Source organism: Planococcus citri, chromosome 5 (assembly GCF_950023065.1).
Source record: "Planococcus citri chromosome 5, ihPlaCitr1.1, whole genome shotgun sequence".
Classification (NCBI taxonomy): Eukaryota; Metazoa; Arthropoda; class Insecta; order Hemiptera; family Pseudococcidae; genus Planococcus; species Planococcus citri.
In genome coordinates this window covers 58,684,259-58,704,189 of record NC_088681.1, presented here as the reverse complement: position 1 = coordinate 58,704,189, position 19,931 = coordinate 58,684,259, and the positions used below count along the sequence as shown (strand labels likewise).

General features: G+C 38.4%; 3 protein-coding genes across 3 annotated transcripts; all 3 read left to right on the top strand.

Annotated features, from left to right (window-relative positions):
* Positions 1 to 1,809: 1,809 nt before the first annotated feature.
* LOC135846308 (uncharacterized) lies at positions 1,810 to 19,842 on the top strand. Its single transcript, XM_065365315.1, has 4 exons — positions 1,810 to 1,964; positions 2,033 to 3,194; positions 3,258 to 3,340; positions 19,616 to 19,842. The coding sequence occupies exons 2-3, from the start codon at positions 2,033 to 2,035 to the stop codon at positions 3,269 to 3,271; spliced, it is 1,176 nt and encodes a 391-aa protein (XP_065221387.1). The 5' UTR covers positions 1,810 to 1,964; the 3' UTR covers positions 3,272 to 3,340; positions 19,616 to 19,842.
* On the top strand, positions 6,816 to 9,641 carry LOC135848406 (putative uncharacterized protein DDB_G0282133). Its single transcript, XM_065368307.1, has one exon. It carries the CDS (start codon positions 6,816 to 6,818, stop codon positions 9,639 to 9,641), a length of 2,826 nt encoding a protein of 941 aa, XP_065224379.1.
* Positions 9,890 to 15,768, top strand: LOC135846306 (uncharacterized). The gene has a single exon (XM_065365313.1). It carries the CDS (start codon positions 9,890 to 9,892, stop codon positions 15,404 to 15,406), a length of 5,517 nt encoding a protein of 1,838 aa, XP_065221385.1. The 3' UTR covers positions 15,407 to 15,768.
* Positions 19,843 to 19,931: the final 89 nt, after the last annotated feature.

Genomic DNA, 19,931 nt, shown 5'->3' with positions numbered 1-19,931 from the left:
TAAAAGCCTTAATGCAAATTATATCAATTGATCAAACGGTCATTTTTGCTTACGGCTAATTTTTAGTCCCCCCCCCCCAAAAAAAAACACCTCTAGTTTTGTTTCTGTTAGGTTGGCTAATTTTTGTGAAATTGAATAAAATTACAAAAGCAAAAATAAGGAAAAAAGACAGAATGAGAAAGATTCTCAAATGGGCGGGGATAAAATTTTGAGAACCCCATTCAGTGTATTCGCCAACGGCCCCAGGGCGTCCATAATTTTTGGAAGATCATTTTACCTGACTTTTCCAAGTTTTCCAGATCAATTTTCCAATGCTCTATACTTACCTCATACTTTAATTAAAGAAGAAGTTGTCCCGGGGAGGGGAGGACCTTTTTCATACGTGTTTCATCAAACTGGATACTTCTTGGGGTATAAATTAATAAACAGCTGAACTTTGATTAATACCTTTTTTAATTTGAAAACAAAAATAATCATTCTGGGCCCACCAACCGCAATCGACCCAGTCCTGGCTTGAAGAAAACCAAAATTGTATTTCTTTCTCTCATTTTCTTTCGTGATTTTTTAAATAAAAAATTTGAAGTCTAAAAATGTTCAGAAAACTTTTTGATTTACTTACTTCAATTACGATTATAATTTTTCTAAATAAAAATTCTTCAAAAAAAAACTCCTTTAGCCCCCCCGTCGTTTTTGATCAAAAACCATCTAATATACAAACAATTTTTTGAAAAAAACTTTCTTTTCTTGAAAAAGTGGCTGATCTCAGAACAATTCTGAGCAAAATATGAAACTTTTCAAAATGTTTACAAACTTTAAGTTACTTTGCGTATTCTACTTTCACTGATTTTTTCCAACTTCAAAGGGCTTCATAACAGGTGACCCTGAAAAATTACTTCCCAAAAAGGAGATTAAACACACTTCAGAAGAATTCTGAAGCAAAAATGAAAATATTTCTGATGAATTGAATTTTTTCAACTCCCATGGGGTAGGGTGGGGGCTTCTGGGCATGACTTGATTTTAAACTGAAAAAGCACAAATTTTCTGTAAAATTGTTCAATTTTTCAATAAAAATAACAGTTTACAAGTGCTTAGTTGAGGCACATTTTGGAAATTTTTTTAAAATTCAGAAATTCAATAGGTAGGTAAGTAACCAAGAAATTTGTGATCGAAATAACCAATTTTTTTTTTCAAAGAGTGTCTTTTTTATGGTCATCAATCAAATAATTTTGAAAGATTTTGGTGTTTTTGAGCACGTTGTAGGTACCCTATTATTGAGCTTCACAAAAAATATGTGTTATACCTTGGAGTGTAACTAAATTTCTGGAAACAATTCGCAGAGCGTGCCCTCCCCATTTTTCTGCAAATTTTTGACATTTTAACCCCCCCTCCCTCTCTCAAAAAAATCAAATAAAAAAATTCACACACGCACTTACCTATAGTGATTATTTTCTGTGAAAGTTTTGAAATGGTTTTACATACAAACTACCATTTTGGTTGAGTTTCATCAAAATTGGAGAAAATTTGTAAAAATTGACTGATTTCAGTTCTGCAAAAGCTGGCCAACAAACATTTTTGAGCATTTGAGAACTTTCGTCGCTTTTTTCTTTTCATTCCCAAATATCCGCTCTCCCTCTCGCTAGTTTAAAAACATAAAATACATTTCAACACACGTTTAATACAATGATACGCGTCTCTAGGTAGATTGGTAGGTACTTTACTGCCACATCGTGAACATTATCAAAAAATTATACACTCGAATAAGAAATTATCGCGAAATTTTTATACCTAAATAAACAAATACACAACTCGACGTATAAAATAAGACGGTAAACACTTAAAAAATTGATAACAATTCTGATCACACACCCATGAGTTTTTATCATATCACTCTCATACCTACTTCACACACATCGAGTCGTTCGTTCGTCAACTTTTTATGATCCAAAATACATACGCAACTAAAAGTAAGCATAATACATTTTTTCGCCAGTATAATTAAGGTTATCTTCCTATTTATTTGAACCTTTTCCAGATGGAAATCAATAACGACCTGCTGAGTACGATTTTAAGCGGCGACTCATCATCATCATCCAAGCTAGTAATATTGGACTGGAACGTCGAAAAGAACATAATCGCCTTAGGCAACAACAGCTCATCTGAATTATCTCGACTAACGGTGGAATACCAAAAAAAAGGCAAAACGTTCAAGAAATCGTTCATCTTGAAGATACCTTCGGCACACCCCATGTACGATATTGGAACCCAATGGAAAATGTACGAAAAAGAATACCCAATGTACACCGAAGTACTCGAAGAAATGTATAAACTCGACGGCGAGCACATCGGCGCCAAATTATACTACACCGATGACAAGCACTCGTTAGTTATGAAGGACTTGTCATCGTCCGGGTATAAAATGGTGGATCGAATCAAGCAATTAGATTTTCACCAATGCTACACGGTTCTGAAGAGTTTAGCCAAATTTCACGCTCTATCAGTGAAGTTAGATCAGCATTCGAAGATAAGTCCAGCTATTAAACGACCAGCATGGCCGGGGGACGCTGTGCTGGAAGGACAGCTAAAAATGCACCTCAATTATAGCTGCGTTGAATTCGCTAAAATCATAGATCCTGAATTTGGTCTGTATGAGAAAGTTCTTCGTATGAAAGACGATCTCTGTGACAGAATACGAGAAGAAGTCATCTCAGATCAGTTTAAATTCAAAGTATTAAATCACGGAGACTGCTGGCTGGGCAATATGTTATTCAAATTCGACAAATATGGTAACGTTGCTAAAGTAAAACTAATCGATTACCAATACTCGAGCTGGGCATCTCCAGCTTTCGATATTTTATGCTTTACGATGGGTAGTATGCAATTCGAGGTGTTTGAAAAGCACTTCGATGTTTTAATGGAGACCTATATCGAAGCTTTGAACAATACTTTGAAGTTTTACCAATGTGGTTCGTATTCTTTGCAAGAGCTAAATCGTGATATGGATAATTTACGAGCTACCGCAATTCTAATAATGTGCAGTCACCTTCCTCAAATTTTATCGAGTCACGAAGAGCCGATAGATTATCAGCGTTTTGTAAATAATGGAAACGTAGATATCGAATATTATGGAACGTTTTTCAAAAATGAAATCTACTCCAAAGTTGTAAATCAATGGATTTCGTATTACGTTAAAAAAGGTAACTATTTCAATAATCATATCAAGACATGATGTAGAGCTATGAATCATGTTCCTTTTTCAGGTTTATTCGACTAAATTGGACTTGGCATATGAACGACGCACATCAACTGGAGAAAATATTTCGTCAAAAATAACAAAAAAAAGGTGAGTAGGAGAATTGATTTTTACACTGGTAGAAATTTTATACCTATACAACCCCAAGACGTGCATTAGGCGAGTAAATGAATCCATCCATGCAGAGTAAAAAATATAATCATGTACTAGGTAATGGCATTTTCAATTTCGTCAAATCATCAATGTGGGGGGGGGGGGTGAAAGAAGCAATTACTGAGAGATAGGAGTAGTTTATTTCTTGGATATATTGTATAGTGTTTTCGAAAAATTGCTCGAACTCTGAGAATGGCAATAAACTAATAAAATAATACAAAAGACAAAATCATCGAAAAAAAAGTCATTATAAAATAAACAGAAATTATCAAAAATCCGTTTCCAATGGAGTTTGGAGGGAATAAAACAGGGCACACACCCAGCTTTCTTGTTCTATGTATTTGGTAAAATTTCGATTTTTTTTTCATTTTTGACCCAAGTTTGATTTTTTAAAAATTCATTAAAAATTAAAATCGTTTGTGAACTCAAATATTTGATCTACCTACTGTTTCCAAATTCGTATTCGGAAAATCAGATCACCTCGATTCAAACCTGATGGACAATTAAGGTTATTTCAGCTGAGTTTCAAAATCTGTGATTTTAGAATTTTTTTTTGATTTGCCATTAAAAATAAAAGGACACAGGTGTAGAAGTGACTTACGTAATTTTTCTCACAAGGATTATAAAATTACTTACTTATTATTCTTATACGCGAGTTCATATTCTATCATTTTTGGAAGGAAATTTGTACTCACCTGAAACAAAGAAAAATTAAGGTGGATTAGTTAGTTATAAAATTAATAATCAATCAACAGATAAATGAAATAATAATGGTCGAAAGCCAAAGTAAAAATTCTGACGATCTCCATGTTTCATAAAGAGCCAGAAATGAATATTCACAAAGAAAGTACCATAAAAATTGTAAAATTGATTGTGAAAATCACTCGAAAGTATCAAAAACTGATGGACCGTCATAAAACGACCAAAATTTGAGAAAATGTCTCATTTGGGTAAAATTTTGCACAGACTCTTCAAGTGCTCAGATTATTGAAAAATACCAAGAATTAATCGGAAATTCTCAAATAAATTTGAATGATCATTTGTCAAAACTGCAGAAAGTGTCATAAAATTTGTTAAATTGGCACTCCCCCCCCAAAAAAAATAATTGAAAATTTCATGGTATCTAATGGATTTAAAAAACAAAAAAATCACTACTTTTTCCAATCAAATTTTCAGTAAGCTCTGCACTCAAAACACATACAAAAATTACCAAAGTGAAATTTTTCACAGGAAAATTTCCAAGAAAATCGAAATTGGAAGAAAATTTGTACACTTATAAAGTATTTTTTAATTTCAATCAAAATTAAGTATAAAAAACGACACAAATTAACGCATTGATCGATAATTTTTTTTTCATTTTTCACAACCTTTTTGACTAAATTCACTACTTTTTCACTATACTTTCACTACCCATTTTTAAAATCACTACTTTCACTACTTGTTAGATACCCTGTGTAAAATTATGAAAAATCTGCGAAAATTCTGATAAAAAATTAGCAAAATGCGCATGAAAATCGTTGAAAGGACGTGAAAACTGTTAAAAGTTTTCAATGTGGTCAAAATTTTGACAATCTTGTACAAATGAGATTTTTAAAAAAGACCAAAAGTACACAAAATAGGTGAAATTGACCTAAAAAAAAGCAAAACCTTTGTAAGTAAACATATTTTACACAACATTCATTTTTTGAACGTCTTTGGGAGGGGGAGGTACGTGGAGGGTCAAAGCAAACTTTTTTGAAGTTTAGACTATTTTGGATTTTTTTATGAAGTTTTAAGATTACCAACTTTAAACAGTTCTCACCTGACATAAAAAAATGCAGATATGAATTACTTACTCTCAATAAATACAAGAAATATGAAGAAAAAAAGTAAAATAAAATAAAAACGTCAATACCTAGTTCAATTTTGATGAAAGAAAAAAACATTTTTAATTCAGAATTGGTAAATCCAAAACAAAAAAATTCGCACCTGTTTCTGTTTTGTCGTGTTTTTTTCGAGATATTTTTCAGTTTTTGATCTTTGAAGATTAAATTCAAAAAGATAAGAGAACATTTTATTGCCGAGTGAAGCGATGGGGCAAAACTTTTGGGAAATTTTCCAATTCAACCCGAAGAAAACCAGGGTGAAAACTTGAAAATTTACAATTTTGAGAGGTAGATACCAAAAATATACATAACATTTTTTTTTAGCATAAGAAGTTTCAACGCAAAATTTTCGTGTTTTTTGGATAATTTTGAATAAAATTTTACACCTTGATTTGAGGTTTGTAGTATAATTACGAATTTTTGTTTATTTTTGGTAAAAATTCAGACTTTTTCGTAACTTTGGCAACTCCAGAGTGAGATCTCGTAGACTCCCTAAAGCTTATAAACGTTGAAAAAAAAAATGCATTCCGGAAAGAGAGCAGGTAATTTAATTTTACTGGTACTTATCACACTGTGACGGTAGGGGATGCGCCCACAGCTTCCACCTAAAGGGAAGATGTGTTCCCGCGGAGTGGCAGCACTGCTTAAGTAGTGCACTCTGTCGGTTTAGTTCGAGTATAGCCACTCCGCCATTAGAGACGTTACAAACGTTAAGTATTTTTTCACTGGTGTTCCGGTTCGGATGCATTTCAGAGCTTCCACTTGCAATCGACATTGCAAGTGTCTTTTTTGTATTTAATCGATTCGGTTTTATATCAGAGATGTGTACAAATAAAGCATAACACTTCATTTGCGGTCTATGATCATTTATGCGGTGTTTCGTCACCTTTGCTGTTCGATGTACTTTCGTAAGGTCATCAGTAGAGTTTGGGTTCCCTGGGCTCAATTATATGTCGAATAGACTTGGACTTTCCCTCTGTAAACCAAGGAGAGTCCCAACTATCACATATTTGGCGCCCTAAACGTGGTAAAAACTGTACCCAGGGCTTTTCAAGTGCACTTTTTGTGTCACAAATTAGGGCAAAGTCACGAGGTATCGCGACCTCTAGCCTAACCTCTAGCCTAACCGCTATTACTGCTCTCGAAAGAGGCAAACTGTACCTAGTACAGGCGGAATCGCGTATTCCAACCAGAGTTTTTTACTTATCAGAGTTTTTACAAACCCCAGAATTCCAGTCAAAATTTGGTCAACCAGGCGACTACGGCGAAAATTGGTCAACCAGGCGACTACATCGTATCAATCAGTCAACTAGGCGACTGCAACGTTCGTTAAAAAGGTACGTGAGAGTTTATTTCTCGAAAGAATCGCGAAAAAGTGCCGAAAAATCGCGTTATTAGAGCTTTCGTTCCAAGTTCGACAAGCTTTGGTTTGGAAAAACTGAGCACAGTTGAACAAGCTCGTACCAAAGTTCAAGGTCAAGCGTTGAAAGCTCGTTGCAAGCTTGTACCGTGCTACGTACCTAACAGAGACAATACAAAGCTTCGACATGCCGATGCGGTTACCGGAATATTTATCAGAGGAATTTTTGGATCACTTACCTGATCGAATGCGACGATTATTTGAGATGACGGCCGATCGAAATTCTCCGAATCCTGGAATTGACAATGCACGTAGATCCAGCTTTCCATTGGTCAGTCAGGATGCATGTGTAACCGAATTGAGACCTGAAACAAACAGTAGAGATTATGATAGCGATGGTTTCCAAAATCAGAGTATTACAAACCATGAAAGCTGTAAAATTCAAAATACTCACAATCAGCAGTTACGACGTTCGAGTAGAAATGCTGCAAAGAATGCTGATATTCAACGCCGGAATCAGTTAGGAATTCAAGCCACGCCGAAAATCAAGCCTAAAATGAAGGATCGAAAATTATTGCGCAGATTGCACGAGAATATTTTAGATCAGAGAAGAGAATGGCGCAGTGCTGAAATAAAAATTGATTCGATCGAGTATCAAGAAGCACTCGAAGAAGGCGATTTATTTTTCCTGAATGATGATCAAGATGAGATCGACGCAAGCGGTGCTGATGAAGCGAAAGCTGGAAACGGTGCACAACCGTCAGGTGAAGAAACCCCTGAGGCGTCGATTTTGCAGTTTCAACCTGATTATGAACTTGAAGGTGAACTTTCCCGGTCGGATAAGTACATGAAGAATATAGCAGAGTCCAAAATGGCTCAAATTTGTAATTTTGATCCGGTAAATTTTGATAAAAAAATTGAGATAAAAATTGAAAAAAGGCCAGAAGAATTATTTCCGAAAACTTTAACAGAGGAGGAATTAATTTTCCATAAATGGGCCTATTCATCTGCTGACAATCACGATAGCAACGATAAGGTTATTGCTCAGCGAGTCATTGATTCTGAGAAAGCCATCTCAAAAACCAGAGAGGATGTAGGCAACCTATATCTGGAGCTGCGTGCTCAAATAGCGAATATGAAATCAGAGTTAAAGAGAGAAAATGATAAAAAAATCGAAGATTTGAAATCAGAGATGAAATCAATTTTTAAAGCTTACAAAGAAACCACCGATAGAGTACTCACATCTCACGTCCTCATTATGAATAAAATGAAGGAAAGAAATATGTACCAAGGTGGACTATTATATCAGATGCAGTTACAACATGTTGAGTTTATCGAGAATATGGAAGAAGAACGTGCTGCATATTTTGAATGGAAAGATCACGTGGATGGATTTATAGAAAATCTCCACGAACCGGATGAACCACCCTACCAGCCCCCTGTTGTGCCACCAGTTGCGCACAACGTGAACAGTAACATCGTTGGTAACACTGCCAGTCGCAGCAGTGGAAATACCAGTAAAGGTGTGGGTCTCTTCCGAGGAAGGAGGGACTCAAATGATCGATCTAGATCCCCCGCCCCTTCCAGGGGCAACTCGAATTCGAACAATAACAACTTCAATAACGACAGACATTGCACTCCGAGTAACGGTAATCGAAATAGATCATCATCCAGAGATTCTAGATCCCGTAGATCGCGTTCGCGAAGTAACACACCGCGACGCGACAGCCACGACAGCCGAGGCAGCAGCGATCGACGCGAAAGCAGAGACAGCCGCGATAGGCGAGACGGTAACGGCAGCAGTGATCACAGTGATCGTCGTGATCGACGCGACAGCTACAATAGTCGCGATCGAGATAACAGAGATGATCGAAATAATCGTAGTGGCGATGATCGAAGGAGCAGCGATTATAACAATAACAGTAATCGCAATTACAATGCCAATAACAACAATGGCAACAGAGATGATCGAAACAGTCGACGTAACGATGATCGAGAGCCTGAAATTGATCCAAGATGGCTTCAGGCTGAGCGTGAGCAGCAAAACCACCCCCCAGAGCGCAGGCTAAATTATCGAATCCAGTTTGGCGGTACCAATACCAACATTAGGCCTGATAGATTGCGCGAATTTGGTGTTAGTTATTCAGAAGAAAATAAGTACCAAGTTTACAATTTTATTCACCGTTTTGAGAGACGTATGCAGCCATATCAGGTATCTCAAAGTCAATACTGTGATGCTCTGATGGTGCTTATCGATGATAAGCTGATACATATGGCACCCTGGAAAGATCTTCAGGAAAATAGCACTGATTATTATCAACTCAGAAAGGATTTTATTGATTGCGCTTGGAGCCCTCAGAGGCAAAATGAGGCGAGAAATCACTTTAGGAATATGTCAGTGTGCAAAACGTCATCAACCACTCAGTGCTCTGAGTTAATGATATGGTTGAAAGTTCTGAAGACCACCAATTCACCATTCGAAGATATAATAATGATGATTTATTATAAACTAACATCCAGTCTCAGACCTCGTTTTACTGAGATTGAACTTCAAGACATCAACATCTTCGAAAAAAGGCTAAACGCGATGACTCGTGTGGAAGAGTTTGCTCAGAAACCAGCTGAACCTGAAAGGCCTACTCAGACTCGAAATATTCAGCAGAGATCTGAAAATCGTCGATCTAGCTTTGGTGGAAAAGATAGACGCTCTAATTCGTACAATTCTCGCAACAACAACAGTGAGAGCAAAAATGAGCGCACAACTGATCAGCAGAAAAAATCGTATGACAAGTATAGAAACCAGCCCAAATCAGAGACGATGAAAAATGGTCAGAAAGAGAAAAAAGATGAGCACAGGTATAAAAAGCCTAACAAAGAAAACGCTCATCAGGTGAATTCAGTCACTGGAAAAGAAGAAACGCAATCAGAGACTGAAGTTTCAGACGAACAGACCCCCCCTACATCACCAGAGGGGTCTATTGATTCAACAGGAATGCCGTCGGGAAACGAGTAGCTGACGCGTGCAATTTAGCACAAGTGGAGGATTTCCATGAGCTACCACAAGATGAATTTGAGCTGATTGGCGACTCACTCGCTGTATTTTTAGCGAATGTTATACCACGACGAAGGCCTGAAATTTCTCAGCCCTACCTCAAAGAACAACTTAACATCAGTGACCTGTTAAAAGCTGCCAAAGCTGCCAACTTTACGAAGAAAAAAGCTATTGTATCGTTGGCTCAGTACGAGCTGAATTACTCTGACATGAGTTCACAAGCTATGAAGAATTATGCGTCGCAGATATTAGAGATGTTAAAAAAGAAAGGTTTCACGAAGATTATTTTATTGTTTCCACTGGTTAAGCCAAAAGTTGCTGCAAGTAATCCAGTTTCGCTGGACAGATACTTTGCGTACAGAAGAGCTTTGGAATCACTAGAAGATGATATTGTATCATTCTGGTGGACACCTGCTGCTGTATTTTTGGACTTAAAAAGAGACCAGCAGAATCAAGCTATGCGTCAGTTCAGAGTGGATGAACACTACAACATGATACCAGTGATGCACAAATTCCATTTAAGTAAGAAAAATGGTAGATACTATCCGAGATTTGCACGCAAAACAGAGTTGATTCAGGAAATGGATAAAATGTACAATTACGATTGGCATAAGAAGACACCTCCTGAAATCATCACTGATCAAGATGGCGCTGAAACTCAGGAGAGCAGAGAAATTGTAACAGAAGAAGATGGATTGCAGTACGAAATTATCAGAAAAAAGACCCTGATAGAGAAGAAAAAAGCAGAGAATCCTAAAAACATTGAAAAAGAAGTTGCTGATGCTGTTAAAAAAATAGAGAAGTTAAAAAAATTCATCAAACCTCAGACACTCCACAAGCTACTCAACAGGATAGGAATCCCCTCCCCTCCCGGTGAGGAACGAAACTTATCAGAGACGGCAGAAACACCTGTCAGCCCTGCTGGGGCATCAGAGACGATTAAAATTAATGTTAATCACGTGAATGGGGCAACACATATCCCCCAAAACATGCAGAGTGCACAACCGACTCTCGAAAGTTCGTTGAACTTGCTCAGGACACCTGTTACGCCGAAACCACCGCTGCGAAGAGAAGAAATTGAAGCTCGAGTCAGAGAGCAGATCCTCAGAGAAAAAGATAAATTTGATACGTGTGTAGTGCCACTAACGGTAAATGGCACCGCCTATCCGGCTCAACTCGACACAGGTGCCACTCCCAACGTAGTATCAGAGGAAACAGCCAACATTCTACTCAGAGACCACTATGACAATGTTGAGTATATCATGCTGAAAAGACCTATAGTGTGTAACTTGGCAGACGATTCAAAAGTAGAGTCATATCGCTATGTCATAGTGCTGAAGCTCAAATTTGGAGATTGTGAACTCAAAATCCCATTTTATATCTTAAAAGGGTGCAATCAAATTTTCATTATTGGCACAAAAACAATGAAAGTGCTTGGAATTAAACCTGATGTGGAAAATCAACAAGCTACCTGCTGCCCTCCAGGAGAGGAGAAAACAGAGACGTTGAAATTTATGTCAGAGCAGGAGTACAGAGAAAAAATCACACTCAGGCGAATCAGAGTAAAGAAAAAGAATGTTGAGCAAATTGATCGCATCACGAAAAAAGCCAACACTGCTGATAAGTATCAGGCAAAAGAGCCTGAGGATGTTGATGATGGTCCAGAAATATTTTTGGAAACACTGCGAGCAGATTTGGAGCAAGCTGTTAATGAAGAAACCATTACGAAGAAACAGGCTAAAAAAGCTTTCGACATACTTAGAGAGTTTGCCTGTATATTCAGCAAGTACCCAGGAAAATGGGTAGGACCACCTATGAAGCTGAGATTTAAAGACCCTAAAAACATCAAGAGATTTCATGGTCCTAAATACACTCCTTCGAATAAGCAGATGCCACTTGTGAGAGAAGCTCTCAGAGTGATGGTTGCAAAAAAGATCGTTGAACCGTCCAGTTCACCTTATATCAACGCATTGGTTGTCAATATTAAGAAAAATGGCGACGTGAGATTATGCCTAAATCCTATGGAATTAAATCCTATACTCGAAAATGATTACAACGAGGCTGGATTGCTTGATAGAATTATAACGACAGATGGACGTGCCAAAATTTACTGCTGCCTTGATTTTGTGGCAGGATTTTGGCAGATGGTGTTACATGAGGCCTGTAGAAAGTATTGTGCTTTCATTGTAGACGGAGAAGTCCATCAATTTATCAGAGTGCCATATGGATTGAAGGTGTCGTCTGCATTGTTTGTGAAAATGATGAACACAATTATGCCAGCGAAAAAAGGCAGAACTAAGTACGTTGACGATGTGCTACTTAAAGCTGCAACTTTCGAAGAGATGATGGAACTACTTGTTGACACACTCAAGATTATCAGAGATAATGGACTTAGGCTTAATCCAAGGAAGTCAAAGTTTTTCAAGAGTAAGATAAACCATTTGGGATTCCAGCTCCAACCTGGCAGAATTTTGAAGCAGAATAAAAAACTCGAAAAGCTTGATCAATTCAAAGCCAAGCACACCAACAAGAAAGGTGAATTCAAACTCAAAAATGAAAAAGATGTTATGGCATTTTTGGGCATCGTTGGATTTTACAAACGCTTCATAGCAGATTACCAGCAGTTAGCAGTGCCACTTTATGAAGTCATACGAAAAGAAAACTTCAAGTGGGGAGAAGAGCAGCAGAATGCATTAGAGAAGTTGGAAACTGAGTACCGGAAGAAGTTTGAGCTGGCATCTCCGATCGAGGGGCAAGACTTTTATCTTGAGACCAGTTTTACACATGATGCCATGAATGCCGTAGTGTACCAAAAAGGAGAAGATGGCACAGATCATGTAATTTTATTTGTGAGCAACACATTTAAAGACCATCAGAAGAGGTACACTATAATAGAGAAAGAAATGTATTCACTAGCAAATGCACTAAAAAAACTCGAAATGTGGCTACATGGTTACAAAGTGCACATCAGAAAAGATATCATGTCAATTGTGCACAGATTTAATACTTTGGCTCAAATACACTGCAAAGCAGCAGCATGGATTACCCATTTTAATTGCCATGATTTGGTTTATGATTTGCCAAAAAGAGTTGGTAAATGGTGGGAAATGCAGGCACCTGAGCTGACCCTATATGAAACGAACTGGACCAGAATGGTGCCACTTGGCGTTGTTTACAAAGACCTAGTAAAAGAACAGTTGGTAGACTGTCTGAAGAGGCTGGACTTGTACCAAAACAGAGATGAAAATTGGTCCAAGGTCATACGAAGACTTCAAGCTGAAGAACTGGACATGACTTCAAAGCAGAGAAAAGCGAAGAGACAGCTCGAGAAAAAATATGTCATTTTGGAAGAAGAAGAAGGTGTCAGAGTACTTCATCGAATCAGAGAAGATGGCTCAAAAGTGCCATGTATGCCAGATGAGCTGTACAAAGATACCATAATGTACCTACATGAGGAATACAGCCATGTAGGAGCTGCCAAAATCGATGCTATTTTTCGACGCATGTACTATTCGCCAAATGTACCAAAATCTGCCAAATTGGCCACAAGCGAATGCCTCGATTGTAAACATAACAAGAACTTTGGGCAGAAAAAGAAGCTAGAGTATGCTCAAATTGAAGCTTATGGCATAGCAGATGTACTATCAGCTGACTCGATTGGACAAATTGCTAACAAGGCCAGTGATCCAAAATACATGTTAGTTGTGAAATGTGTATTCACTGCCAAAGTATGGCTGAAAACCCTGATTGTGGCTACCAAAGAAGAGGTTTCTAAAGCTATGAAAGAGATCCTCGAAGAAATCAAGAAACTGGGGCACAAAGTGCGTAAAGTCATTACTGATAATGGTACTCAATTTGTGAGTGATGCTTGGAATGACCTACTCAAATCCTATGGTGTGAAAATTGGCCACACTACTAAATATAATCCACAATCAAGCCTAGTGGAAAGAACAATGAGAATAATTGGCGATAGACTGAGAGTCAAGATAAATCAGTCAGCAGAGGACTTCGACTATACTCACCATGGCTGGCATAAATATGCCAAACAAGTCGAAAATGAGATAAATAATACACCAACTGAGTTCGGGGTAAAGCCAAATGAAGCTTGGGGAATCAGAGATGATTTAGCTCAGGATTTGCCAGTGCCAAGCATTGGCATAAATGCCAAATTCGAGTTGAGAAAGTTACGAGAAGAGCAACGTGCCAATAATGTTCCATCAATAACATCAGAAGAGGCTCTGAAAATGAAAATGGACCCCAAAAAGCTCATTGTTGATAAAAAAGGATTTGTATGGGTAGCAGTAGACGGTGCCTGTTCTCAAAATGGCACTGATGAAGCAATTGCGGGTATCGGAATCAGTTGGACACCCAGTGGAGATTTCAATATTTCCGAACGAGTCGTGCACCCTGATTATAAAAATTCCAATAATTTGGCTGAAGTCATTGCGTTGATCAAAGCGATGGAAATTGCCTTAAAAAATGAAGTAGAGAAGCTCAAAGTATTTTCCGATTCCAACTACCTGGTTACTGCAGTCAACCACAACTCGAAAAGGTGGATTGAAAATAACTGGAAAAATTCGAACAAAAAACCAGTTCATCATAAAGCAGCTTTCCAGCAGGTCATTGAACTATCCAAAAAATTCAAGGAGTTCGAGTTAAGACATGTCAGAGCGAGAAAATATGACCATAATAATTTTGTAGCAGACAAGCTGGCCAGAAAAGCAGTCTACACTCAAGAAGTCATTGATGAAAATATTGACAATATGACTGACCAACAGGCGTTGGTGAATTTTATTCGTGAGAAAAGAATGCAACAGAGAATCAATAACAAAGTCGCATTCAACAAATTACATGGGCCCCCCACTATTTTTGAGAATGGTGAATTGGTCATGTTGACTTCGCATCGCCTGTCGTCGTATGAAAAAGGCCTGTCAAAAAAGCTATTTCAAAAACGCTATGGTCCTTATACGGTAGAACAGCACGTTGGTAGCAATTGTTACATGGTCAAAAATGTGGCTGACCCTACTGATGAGCAAATTGTCAACACTCGCCAAATGACGTCATATCTTAACAAGAACCAGCTGGAGGAGTTGAAAAATGATTTAAAGCAGAGATCAAAATTCGATAACAGAGACTTGGTGGAGAAAATCAGAGATTACTCAAAGCAGAAAACCATCGAGCAAACAGAGAAGTTGGAAGAGGAAAGCGAAGATGAGGAGGAGGTCGACGACCCCAAGGATCCAGAGTATTTGCCCAGAGGTTCGCGAAAACAACCTGAAAAAACCCTGGAAAAAATTCGCCAAACTTGCCAATCAGAGATGCCTAAAAAAGAGATATCCAAACATGATGCAGCATTCCGAGAGATAAAGAAGAGATTACGCAGAAAGCTCCCCCCCTCTGAAGAACGAAAGCTCGAAGATTGCCTCGAACAAACATTTCCTGATAAGAAAATGTACAGGGAGAGGAGAGAGGCGGCGCGGGAGAGGTACGAAACGCGTTCCAAAGCTAAGCAGGTACCTACTAATCTCGAAAGCTCGAACTTGCATACTCGAAATGCACCGGATGACCTTGGAAATCAGAGAAATAGAAAGCGCAAAAAGACATTGAATTTCATACACCTCGAAATGCTAGAATGGAACGAACGTGCATATTTTGTGCAAGCTTTCAAGTTCTATGATATGAACAAACAGAGACAAGTCAAAAGCTGTGTTGCAGATAAAGAATAGATGCGTATCTGCTTTGAAAGCTCGTGAATGAAAAATACATTCTTATCTTAGTTGTAGGTTATTTTTAAATTCGCTACAATAGAAAGCTTTGAGTGCGGAAATACCCGCCTTTGATATAGAATAAGTTGTACTTTTATGTTATCTAGAATTAGGCAAAATTCTTCATGCTTTTACACAGAGGCGTAATATTATCTTAGTGTGATATTTTCTGCATGCGTTGGAGGGAGCGAAAACCGGTTTTCTCCCACCTTCAGTCAACCAAAAGCTCAGCTTCGTCGAGCTTTCAAAGTATTCCATGCCACAGTTCGATTATGTGGCCCGTTCGCGTCCGGTTAAACTTTTGGCTTTTGTTTGCTGAGTATGTTCGCATAGTTGCAAGACGAATAACATTGAGTAGGTTACTCGGTGAAGAACATTCTTACTCGTTTATTGATTCGCGGGTGAATTTTCGCGACCTCAATTGGAGTCTGACTCCAGGTAGAGAAGTTGAAACCAATAGTGCACAATCTTGGCACACAGATACTGATCCAGACTTTGATTTTCCATCCGATTATTGGAACGACGCTGCAAGTGAGTTCAGTAGTATTTGCGAGGCTAGACGCGATTTTTATTTAACCTCTAGTGAACAGTCTGAGTGTCAATACTCTCACGACGATTGGGAATCAGAGTGGTCGCAAATAACAGAGACGCACTACGAAAAGCAGTACACTCAGGAAACAGAGAAGTGCGAAGAAGAGGCAGAGCCTTTCAACGATTCCATTTTTTGGTACTGAAATTCGCGGATGGCTGAGGTACTCAGATTACAATTTGAGTTTGTTCAGAGAAGTTACAAACCTAGTTTGGGAATTACTCCGCGCATTCGCCTTCTCGATATTGCTCGTTTTTCGTCGGTTCCAGAATTTCATATCAGAATAAAGAATGGAGATAAATCATACATTCGGCAAGTATGGTATTGGATGCAAATCCGTAATGTGTCCGACCTGTCATCTTGAACCAGAGGAAGAAAGAAGTACGACGTATTATTTGCTGCACGTATGTGACCATATTGCGAAGCTTGAGTTCAAGAATCTCACATCAATCCCTACCTTGTTGGATGTGCATGCTCCGACCAAATATGAAAAAGAGGAGGGAGAGATTTCTGAGATAGACGAATCAGAGATGAAAGAAAAAGTGACGACGGAAATTGGACTAAAAATTGAAGCTGTAAGGTCACTCTCTGATGACGTCAAGAAAGAAGAACCAGCTATGGACAAGTCAAATCCAGCGCCGTGGCTCAGATTCGTAAATTTCAGCCGATCAGTGATGACTATGAAGACTGAAAAAGTCTCACTGGAAGAAGAGAGGTTCGAAATATTCGCAGATGAACCTAGCAGAGAAGATGAAAAGAAGACGATTGAAAAATACGAAAAACGAGTAAGAGAGGTTATAAAAATAAAAAGTGAAGTTACTACCTCGAAAACCAGAAAGAAAATATACGTGGATTTAACTTGGTCATCAAGTGATGAAAAATCTACCATCGTCCAATATCAGAGAAGGTCAAAGAGAAAAACAGCAGCGAAGGCTCGCCAGAAAATAAAGCGACAGTTATCAAGAGATGGTAAGGAGGACGCAATTCGCGAGGAGACAGAATCTATGTTCGGTGGAATGTTTGACTCAAGAAAAAACCCTCAGGCCAGGAAAATAAAAATCAATAAAAAATTCGAAGACGAAGATTTTGTGCCATGAACGCGTGCAGAAAGGTTGTTATTTTTTTTTTTTCTGATTTTAGTTTATTGTTATTAATTTATTATTTTTTTTTCTCTCTCTTTGCCTCTGTGTAAATTTTTTACTTTTTGGGTTAAAATACAGCTTAAGAAGCGATTGTGTTTAATTTATGACTAATTTATTTTTGACCTAGTCTTAGCTTAGTTGTAAACTTTATTTTCATCAGAGAAGCGAAAAACCGTATGAGCGAGTTTGAGGATTTTTGAATGAGAGAATTTTGGTAAATTGCCAAAAACAGAGTAATTCAAAAATATGTTCGAGCAATGGTCAAGAAAGGTGCGAGAAATTTTCCAATCGCAGAAAAAAACAGAGAAAATGCGGCGAAAGTTCGTGGAAAAATTCAGTTCCGGCCAGCTGTCCGGGAAAATAGCACCTTCCCAGCTGTCAGTGGGGATAGCGATGTAAATATTCCCAGCTGTGGGTGAGAATATCGACGTGTGGCTAGCTGTCCGTGACAGTAACGCGACACTGATTATGACATACACGAGAGCAGAGTTCGCGAAACCGGTTTTTAAGCAGAGAAACACCCGCGATTCGAAAGCTGATAAATAAACGGAGTACTTACTTTAGCAGAGATGACTTAAAGCAGTTTCCGGCTCCAGTATCGTCGAGATTATATTGACGGAAATATCAGCTTGCTGATAACAGAGAAAATAAAAAGTTAGTTCGTGTACGTGAAAAGAAGTAGAATCAACGTGAACTCAACGTACCTGTTATCAATTTCCAAGGCTGGAGCCTCCGATGGAATTTTTGAACATCTCTTTTAATGGTTTGCATCATCTCTGGTACTTTTGGGATTCGAGGTTTTCCTGCCAACGATGCTGGACGGAGAATGCGATGAACGCCTGCGCACATACTGGAAAAGAAAGAAAAAATCAGCTCCACAATATTCATAGATATAGCTGGTAATTACTGCGGAGAAATCGCAACAATTGTCAATTTCGCAGTAAAAGGAAAAAGAAAACTCACTGGCTTACCTGAGGAAATAGATGGCTTCTCAGAGGATGGTCAGACGTTCCAGCATAGTGAAGAAAAATAAGAAAAAAACTCACTAGTTCTTCTGGGCGAAGCAACCGTCACCAATTATGATGAGGTTTTGCGGCTACGTAGAAAAAACAAAGGCAACTCGCCAGTTTCCATTTGGAGATGTCGTCCTCTTCAGTCCAGCAGCTAGGGTATGAAGAAGAAATGGATTAACAAGGTTCGATACGCAAAATTGATGGAAAATCAGAGAAAACTTACGTACCGATACTGAAGCTGCTCCGGAAGTAAACATCATCTTCATCCGTTTCCAGTGAGCCCGTTCCTACGCTGATTCGAACCGGAAAACTTTTAACAGAGAAAACAAACAATTCTTTATTAGCTTAGACAGTTGGAAAACGATTTGGAACGCGTAATTAATTAAAAGTTACCTGTTAAGTACTCCAGATGAAGAATTCCAGCTTCTCGCTTGTGTTGGTAAACACTCGTTATCACTTCCAGCGGAACTTTTCACGAGTTGCGCATTTTTTGGCTTTGTATCGGACTGGATAGTAGCAGCTCGACGCGTATTATTACGGTAATTCTCGCGTAATTACGGATTTCGACTTGTTTTTGAAATTTTGTACTTTCTCTGCTAGTTATGTAAATATTTATGTGTTTGTGAATTTTTGTGACACTTAGCGACTAAGATGTGAATGTAAATAATTTATTTTGAGAAAATGTTCGCATCTAAGGTAATTTTAAGTCGCTGGTGCCGTGAAAACTTAGCAGAGACGTTTTAAAATCAGCAGTTGGAGGCTGAAATTGGATTCCGATGGACCCAGCCAGTTTAACATCTGGAAGCTGCGGGTTCATATGAAGCGGGGCAGATGGGCCCTCCCGTCCGTTGTCCGTTGGCCAGTTTTTTGGCTTCAATGTTCCAGCATCTCCGATGTCCACGCTGTTCAATGGAAGCGGGGCATATGTGACGGTAGGGGATGCGCCCACAGCTTCCACCTAAAGGGAAGATGTGTTCCCGCGGAGTGGCAGCACTGCTTAAGTAGTGCACTCTGTCGGTTTAGTTCGAGTATAGCCACTCCGCCATTAGAGACGTTACAAACGTTAAGTATTTTTTCACTGGTGTTCCGGTTCGGATGCATTTCAGAGCTTCCACTTGCAATCGACATTGCAAGTGTCTTTTTATAATGATTAGTGTGTCTTTTTTGTATTTAATCGATTCGGTTTTATATCAGAGATGTGTACAAATAAAGCATAACACTTCATTTGCGGTCTATGATCATTTATGCGGTGTTTCGTCACCTTTGCTGTTCGATGTACTTTCGTAAGGTCATCAGTAGAGTTTGGGTTCCCTGGGCTCAATTATATGTCGAATAGACCTGGACTTTCCCTCTGTAAACCAAGGAGAGTCCCACCTATCACAACACTACAAAATTAAATGTAATTCAGATTGTGTTCTAATTTCAGGAATCTCAGATGAAAAAATATGCAAAATCAAATGAATGAAAATGGACTCATCTCACCAGCACCACAATGTGAAGATTTGTTGAAAGTGAAATCGACTAATGAAGCCTGATACACTTTTTGTCGTCGTTTCTCACTGTACAAAAATGGAACTTGGAAATCACTTTTTTATTTTTACTGCCTATAATTTTAGAGAATGATATTAATAATAAACGAAGATACATATTATGTATTTTGAAAATTCACACCAACGGCAACGTAGGTAATAGACAACGACGAGACAACCTTGAGTGTCAATTTTTCGTAGGACAGCAGCAAC